The sequence below is a fragment of the Eimeria necatrix genome, genomic scaffold, assembly GCF_000499385.1.
Source record: "Eimeria necatrix Houghton genomic scaffold, Enh_scaff108, whole genome shotgun sequence".
NCBI lineage: Eukaryota > Apicomplexa > Conoidasida > Eucoccidiorida > Eimeriidae > Eimeria > Eimeria necatrix.
Genome location: NW_013654845.1, coordinates 21,690 through 30,000, shown reverse-complemented (window position 1 = coordinate 30,000; position 8,311 = coordinate 21,690). Strand labels below are relative to the sequence as shown.

At 45.6% G+C, this 8,311-nt stretch overlaps 2 protein-coding genes across 2 annotated transcripts in view; one reads left to right on the top strand and one right to left on the bottom strand.

The window, feature by feature from the left end:
- The window catches only part of ENH_00002830 (hypothetical protein), a gene marked incomplete at both ends in the record, with an annotated part of 334 nt that extends 306 nt beyond the window's left edge, over positions 1-28 (top strand). Inside the window, 1 exon segment of the mRNA XM_013583977.1 lies at positions 1-28. This exon segment is cut by the window's left edge and continues 185 nt beyond it. Coding sequence (XP_013439431.1) covers positions 1-28 — 28 coding nt within the window.
- A 4,258-nt stretch (positions 29-4,286) lies between these two features.
- ENH_00002820 (opine dehydrogenase, putative) lies at positions 4,287-7,503 on the bottom strand (the record flags this gene model as incomplete). Its single annotated transcript, XM_013583976.1, has 7 exons — positions 4,287-4,576; positions 4,979-5,071; positions 5,294-5,511; positions 5,892-6,076; positions 6,380-6,480; positions 6,701-6,843; positions 7,124-7,503. 7 exons carry the CDS (start codon positions 7,501-7,503, stop codon positions 4,287-4,289), a joined length of 1,410 nt encoding a protein of 469 aa, XP_013439430.1.
- Between the last annotated feature and the right edge of the window lie 808 nt (positions 7,504-8,311).

Here is an 8,311-nt window from a genome sequence, read left to right as displayed (position 1 = left end):
AGCAGCAGCAGCAGCAGCAGCAAAATGAGTCCTTTGCTTCCCTTTGCTTCAGCCCAAACCCCACAAAGCCTCTCGAAGCCACGAGGCCCTCGCCTCCCGGCTGCTCCACCTCCCGCAGCAGCAGCAGCAGCAGCAGCAGCAGCAGCAGCAGCACCTGCAGCTTTAGCAGCAGCTGCACCTACAGCTGCAGCAGCTTTAGCAGCACCTGCACCTACAGCAGCAGCGCCTGTAGCAGCACGTGCATCTGCCGCTGCAGCAGCTCACACAGCTGCTGCAGCAGCGCATGCAGCAGCCCACACAGCAGCAGCAGCTGCTGCTGCAGCAGCCCACACAGCAGCAGCAGCAGCTGCTGCTGCAGCAGCTGCAGCAGCAGCAGCAGCAGCAGCCCACACAGCTGCTGCAGCAGCTGCTGCAGCAGCCCACACAGCTGCTGCAGCAGCCCACACAGCTGCTGCAGCAGCCCACAGAGCTGCTGCAGCAGCCCACCCAGCTGCAGCAGCAGCAGCAGCAGCAGCAGCAGCAGCAGCAGCAGGTGTTGTTGCGCGCAGGGCTGGGCTGGCGGAGTTGTACACGGAGAACTCTTTGCTGACTTACGAAGGCACTCAGTTCAGAGGAGCAGCAGCAATTCTGCAGAAGCTGCAGCAGCTTCCTGCTGCTGTCAGCCACCAGCTGGTCACCTGCGACTGCCAGCCCACGCCCCACGGCGGAGTCCTCATCATAGTTTGCGGTCCTGCTGCTGCTGCTGCTGCGCTGCTGCTGCTGCTGCGCTGCTGCTGCTGCTGCTGCTGCGCTGCTGCTGCAGCAGCTGTCGGGCGGGTGTTGCTGCGGCTTTTGTTCTTTCGGAATTCCCCTTTCCGACAGCTTCTCTGCTGCATTGTTTTGTTCTATTTATTATTTATCATTTATTTATTTATTTATTTATTTATTTATTTATTTATTTATTTTTCATTTATTTATTTCCTTTCTGCGCTGCTGCTGCGCTCATTTTTCGGGTGTCTGTACAGCTTTCCTTCGCGGGGCATCAGTTCGTGTTCATTTTTTTTTGATTTTTTTGCTTTTAAAGATATTTTGGACTTTTTATTTCAAATTTGCTGAATATTGGCAAACATTTCATTTATTTTGCATTTATTTTGCATTTATTTCGCATTTATTTCGCATTTATTCCGCACTTTTGCTTCCTTTTTGCTGCGCTGCAGGCGATCTGGCCATAGAAGACAACCCCCCAATGAAGTTCACTCAGACTTTCAATTTGGTGCCCAACGGCAGCGGCACTTACGCGGGTGAATTTCCCGTAGAGGCTTTGGAGTTCTTTTGTTGTTTTCGAGTTTAGTTGGGTCTTTTTGAGCTCATTTTGGGGCATTTTGGCTTTATTTTGGTCCATTTTGGCTTTATTTTGGTCCATTTTGGCTTTATTTTGGTCCATTTTGGCTTTATTTTGGTCTGTTTTGGCTTTATTTTGGTCTGTTTTGGCTTTATTTTGTTCACGTTCGCTTTATTTTGGTTTGTTTTGGTTTTATTTTAGTCTATTTTGGCTTCGTTTTGGTTCATTTTGGTTCATTTTGGCCTTATTTTGGCTCACTTTGGCCTTGTTTTGGTTCATTTCGGCTTTATTTTTGTCCATTTTGGCTTTTTTTGGTTTATTTTGGCTTTATTTTGGCCTTATTTTGGTCTATTTTGATTTTATTTTGGTCTATTTTGGTTCATTTTTGCTTTATTTTGGTCTATTTTAGCTTTATTTTGGTCTATTTTGGCTTTAATTTGGCTTATTTTGGCCTATTTTGGTGTATTTTGGTCTATTTTGGCTTTATTGTGGTTCATTTTTGCTTTATTTTGGTCTATTTTGTTTTATTTTGGCTCATTTTGGTTTATTTTGGCTTCAGTTTGGTTCATTTCAGTTTTTTAGGAAAAGTTGAAATGAACGGCAAGTGAGGCCTCTTGGCCGAAGTGCTCCAAAACTGTTTTGTGGAATTTAAATTCATTTATTTGTTTAATTGGATTTAATTTTGAATTAAAAGTTTAATTGGATTTAATTTTGAATTAAAATATTTATTTTGAATTTAAATGTTTACTTTGAATTAAAATATTTATTTTGAATTAAAATATTTATTTTGAATTAAAACATTTATTTTGAATTAAAATATTTATTTTGAATTAAAATATTAATTTTGCTTCAAACGGAATTGACTTCCGAAGGCGAATTCAAAGAGTACCGCGCCGCGGTGCCTGGCTGCTGCTGCTGCTGCTGCTGCTGCTGCTGCTGCTGCTGCTGCTGCTGCTGCTGCGCAAGTGTGAAGAAGTGCACAAATGCAGAAGTCTGCACAATATAATAAATTATTAAATATATAAAAGAGATAAAAATTGTTGTTTAAATAAATAAATATATTTTTGTAAATTCGCCGGCCGAGCTGTCGATACACCTGAAACCTGGGCTGTCCTTCACTTTTTCGGCTTTTTTTTTCATTTCTTTTTTTCTTTTTTTCTGCGCAGTTTTCAACGACTGTTTCCGCCTCTGCATTGGCTGAGAGAAACGCAACTGCAAGAAGCACCAAGGAGAGCCCCAGGCAGCGGGAAACGCGCTGCTGCTGCTGGAGTTGTTTCTGGAGAAGCAAAGTGTGCTTTCTTTCGAAGCTGCCCTTCATTTAAATGAACTTAATTAAGGGCCTTTGTCTTTTCTTTTCTTTTGCTTTTCGATTTCCTCGAAGCAAACAAACTGCTGCCTCTGCTGCTCCCCAGCGCTGCAGCTGCTGCGGAGGCGGGCTTGGCTGCAGCAGCAAACTTTAATTCGAAACGCGCAACTTTGTTCCTTGCTGCTGCTTTCTCTCTTCACCCTGCTGCTGCTGCTGCTGCTGCTATTTTGCTGCTGCTAGTTTTCTTTTCTCTGCCCTCCTGTCGATCTTTTAATATGCATTTAGTTTGCCACGCAAAACAGGAAAAGGGAATAAACAGCTGCAGCAGCTGCAGCAGCTGCAGCAGCTGCGGCAGAACTACGCAGCTGCAGCAGCTGCAGCAGCTGCAGCAGAACTACGCAGCTGCAGCAGCTGCAGCAGCCAGCTGCAGCAGCTGCAGCAGAACTAGGCAGCTGCAGCAGCTTGCAGCTGAGAAGGGCCTGGTGGGCCGCAGCAGCAGCGCCGCGCAGCAGCAAATAGAAGAAATTAAAAGTCGAATTAAATAAAAATAAATGAAATAAATGAAAAATTGAATGAAAATAAATGAAATAAATGAAAACTTAAATGAAAATAAATGGAAATAAATGAAAATAAATGAAAATAAATGAAAAATTGAATGAAAATAAATGAAAAATTAAATGAAAATAAATGCGGAATTAAATGGAAATAAATGAAAATAAATGAAGACAAATGAAATAAATGAAATAAATGAAAACAAATAATAAATAAAATGAAATGAAAATAAATGAAAAACTGGACGCAATTGGACGAAATTGAGTGCCGAGTTCGAAGTTTAACTTCAAATGCCGAATTTGAATTTGAATTGAAGTTGAATTTGAATTGAAGTTGAAATGAATTGAAGTTGAAATAAAGTTGAAATGAATTAAAGAAGTTGAAATAAAGTTGAAATAAATTAAAGTTGAAATAAAGTTGAATTAAATTAAAGTTGAATGAAATTTGAGTTGAAGTTTAGTTGGAGTTGAATTAAAGTTAAAATAAATTAAAGTTGAATCAAAGTTGAATCGAAGTCGAAATAAAATAAAGTTGAAATAAATTAAATTTGAAATAAAATAAAGTCGAAATAAAATAAAGTTGAAATAAAATAAAGTTGAAATAAATAAAAGTTGAAATAAAATAAAGTTGAAATAAATCAAAATTGAAATAAAATAAAGTTGAAATAAATCAAAGTTGAAATAAAATAAAGTTGAAATAAAATAAAGTTGAAATAAAATAAAGTTGGAATAAATTTGAAATAAATTAAAGTTGAAATAAAATAAAGTTGAAATAAAATAAAGTTGAAATAAAATAAAGTTGAAATAAACCAAAGTTGAATTAAAGTTGAAATAAAGTAAAGTTGAAATAAATAAAATTGAAATAAATAAAAGTTGAAATAAAATAAAGTTGAAATAAAATAAAGTTGAAATAAATAAAAGTTGAAATAAATAAAAGTTGAAATAAATAAAAGTTGAAATAAATAAAAGTTGAAATAAGTAAAAGTTGAAATAAATAAAAGTTGAAATAAATAAAAGTTGAAATAAAATAAAATTGAAATAAATAAAGTTGAAATAGAATAAAGTTGAAATAAAATAAAGTTGGAATAAATAAAAGTTGAATTAAAGTTTAGTTGGAGTTATGATTGGCTGTTTGGCAGCCGCGGAGAGTGGTGGCGACCAAACGGCTGAGAGAGTCGAAGCCGTAGCGCTGGGGGGCAGTGGTGAGATGGAGAGTTTCTGGATTAAGTTTTTTATTTTTTAAAAATGAAATTCCCATAAACTTTTGATGCCACTCAATCATGGCGTCAATCCCGGGTGTCTGTACACCTGCCAGCTCCGCTACGCCCCGCAAAACGCACAAACCGCTCGGCACATCTTCTTGAAAAAGGCGGCTTTGCAAGTGGGGCTGGAAGCCGCCTGCAGCAGCAAAGTTCAAAATTTGCACAAGTCCCAGCTGCTTTCTTTTTCCGCTGCCAACTCCGCCGAATTCTGCATTTTATTTCCTCCAATTTCATCCAATTTCATCCAATTTGGCCCTCAATTTCATTCAATTTCATTTAATTTCATTCAAATTTCCCCTCAAATTCATTTAATTTCATCAAATTTCCCCTCAAGTTCATTTAATTTCATCAAATTTGGCCCTTAAGTTCATTCCTCTGCCGGGGCCCGAGAGCCGGGAGAGGGAAATCGAGGGAGAAACTTGCAAATGTGTGGCTTTTTGATTCAAAAAAACAAAAAGAAACAAAAAAAGAGACAAAAAAAACAAAAAAGAAACAAAAAAGAAACAAAAAGGAAACAAAACCTCAGAAGAACACTCACCTTCAACTGCTGCTGCGGGAGTCCGGCAGGAAGCATAGCCGCCGTTGGTGGCCACAATGGTTTGCAAGTTCGTGCGATCTTTAACATCATCTCCTGCATCAAAAAAAGAAAATAAATAAAAAAAAGGCCTCGCGGGCTTTCAAAAAAGAAAATAAATAAAAATGAAAAGCCCCGCGGGCTTCTTTTTGGGGGCTTTTCAAATTCGCCTTTTGTGCACGTTGCGCGAGGTGTACGTACACCCCGCGAGGTGTACGTACACCCCAGTTCTGCACGCGCCGCCGCGAACCGATCCGAACAAGATCCGAAGAAACTGACCATATTGTTGGAGGATTCTTTCTTGAATTGGCAAAACTGTGCTTAAATCGAGATTTGGAAACTGAGAAACCAAAGCTTTCTTGATTTGCTGCAGCTCCGCGTCCAGCAGCGCCAGCTGCTGCGCCGCCTCCGCGTCGAACTCCGTGTAGAGCCCCCACGAGATTTCGTTTTCTTTGTAGACTTTCTTCCCGTCCCAGTCCTTGAAGATGGAGTAGTACCTGCACACATTCGCAACCTGCTGCTGCTGCTGCTGCTGCTGCTGCTGCTGCTGCTGCTGGGTGCTTTCTTGCGGCGCGCATGCGCAGTCTCTCGGCCAGCAGCAGGCGCCCTTTCAACAGCCCACAAGCGCACAGGAACCTTTGCTGCAGCTGCTGCTGCAGCAACACTTGGTTCTGCTGCAGCTGCAGCTGCAGCAACACTTAGTTCTGCTGCAGCAGCAGCAGCAGCTGCAGCAAAACTTGGTTCTGCTGCAGCTGCAGCAGCACGAAACAGGCCGCGCTGCCGACGCTCCCAGGCCAAGCCCCACGCCCAAACCGCCTCGAAATCAGCAGCAGCAGCAGCAGCAGCAGCAGCAGCAGCAGCAGCAGCAGCAGCAGACCTGGCGGGGTGAATGATCTGGTTGCTGGGGGTCAGCGTGAGACACAAAAAGTTCGGCAGCAACTTGCAGGGCTGGTCGAAGCAAAGCTGCAGCAGCAGCTGCACCATTGGGCGGGCGCAGGGCGGAGACACAGCAGCACAAATGAACTCCTTCGGGCCTATCAGCTCCACCGCCCTCCCGTACTCCTGCAGCAGCAGCAGCAGCAGCAGCAGCAGCAGCAGCAGTAGCAGCAGCAGCAGCAGCAGTAGCAGCAGCAGCAGCAGCAGCAGCAGCAGCAGCGGAAGAGAGCGGTGGAGGCCCCTCGCTGGCTGCCGGGCTTGCTGCAACAGGGGAAGCTGCTTCCAGCAGCGGACTAGAACTGCAAAAAGAATTTAAATTCAATTTTAAATTTATATTTATATTTATATTTTAATTTATATTTTAATTTATATTTTAATTTATATTTATATTTTAATTTTAATTTTAATTTAAATTAAATTAAAACCCACTTCCCAACGCGCCAGCCAAGGCACGTGCTGCAGCCCGAAGACTGCAGCAAGCTGCCCCTGGGCGGGGCCCAGCGCCGCCTCCACGGCCCAGTCGAAGCCGCCTGCAGCGCAGCAGCAGCAGCAGCAGCAGCAGCAGCAGCAGCAGGGCTTATTTGGAAGAGTGGAAAGGAAATAAGTGTTACAAACAGTGCTGCACTCTTGCTGCTGTCTCCTCCTAAAATGGCCCTGCCACAAAAGCGAGAATCAACCTGCGTCGCTGCCCTGCTGCTGCTGCGCTGCTGCTGCTGCGCTGCTGCTGCTGCTGCTGCTGCTGCTGCGCACCCTGGCCAAAAAGAGTGCCCAGGATGCAGCCGGGCTTCAAGTGGGGCGCGACTTTGCGCAGCAACTCCAAATGGACATGAGCGGGAGCTGCCACCATCACCAGACTCGCCCGCTGCACTGCTGCTGCAGCGTCGTTCGTGATGCTGCGCACAAACAACAAGCTACGCCACTGCTGCTGCTGCTGCTGCTGCGCTGCTGCTGCTGCTGCTGCTGCTGCGCTGCTGCTGCTGCTGCTGCTGCTGCTGCTACTGCTACTGCTGCTGCGTTGCTGCTACTGCTACTGCTACTGCTGCTGCTGCTGCTGCTGCTGCTACTGCTACTGCTGCTGCGTTGCTGCTGCTGCTGCGTTGCTGCTGCTGCTACTGCTGCTGCGTTGCTGCTGCTGCTGCTGCTGCTGCTGCTGCTGCTGCTGCAGGGCCTCACAGGTTGATGTTGGCCTCGTAGGGCTGGAGGGCTGCCCAGCGGCAGGCGGGGTTGGCGCGGACGCGCAGCCGCTGCGTCCAGCGCTGCGGCTGCCGAGTCAAAACGTGGACGCAAAGACTTTTGCTGCTGCGGGAGAGCCAAGCAGCAGCAGCAGCAGCAATGTTGCCGCCTCCGACGACGCAGACGCACATGCTGCAGGCCAGCTGCAGGCCCTGGCAGCTCCACGTGGAGTTCCCGCTGCAGCTGCCCTGCGTGCAGCTTTCGCCCGCCGCTGCTGCTGCTGCTGCTGCTGCTGCTGCTGCTGCGGAGCCAGCTGTCGTGACAGCTGAAGAGCCAGCCCCCTGGCTCCCAGAGCCTTCGGAAGTCGCTGCAATTACCATTTTTGCTTTTTCGCGAAAAGATCGCGCGCTCGGAGGCGGGCAGTGCGCAGACCTGCAGCAGGTTCGGCGGCGCTGGGAGCGAAAGCTGCAGCGATCAACGGGCTGCCGCGGGGAAGCTGCGAAAAAGAAGTTCAGAAATTAAAAGTGTTTTTAAAATGCAAAAGAAAATACCAATTGCTTTCGAAAAGGCTGCGGGGGCGGCGCTGGACGCAGTGGCTGGCTTCCCGCGAGCCCACCAGACCTGCGGAGACACCTGCGGCGTAGACTAGACGTTCCGGCCTGTTTGTGCGGAAAAAAACGGAATTAATTAAAACTAAATTATCTAATTTAGCAATTCCTGAGTGGATTCGTTTCTTGTCGCGCTAGAAGCGACGGATCTGTCTTCTGGAGGTCCGCAGTGCCTCTCGGCCCGTCGCTGTTCGCAATGCAACTACAAGTCTGAAACGTCAGCCGCTTTTAAGTTTACGAGTGTAATAAGTGGCGAAGCACAAATGGCACCAGCAACAATTTGCACTTGTCGAAAACAACGGAAGAAAACAACTCTGAAAGGCTCAGGCCGTTTTGCAAGTCGGCGTGCGCTGCGGAATCCCTGGTGTGTATGTACACCCGAGAGCTGCGCACGCAACTTGAAACTTGAGCTGTTTCGCGTTTAAATTTTCGCAATTTCCCCCTTTGGAAAGTCCCATTTGCATGGAAATTGCTCTAGACTGCGAGAAAAGTTTCCGGCAAACCGATTGGCGTTTTGCATCTTGAATTCGCCCAAGACGCGTTTTTGCTGCAGCTGCCTGCTGCAGGACTTGCGCGCAGC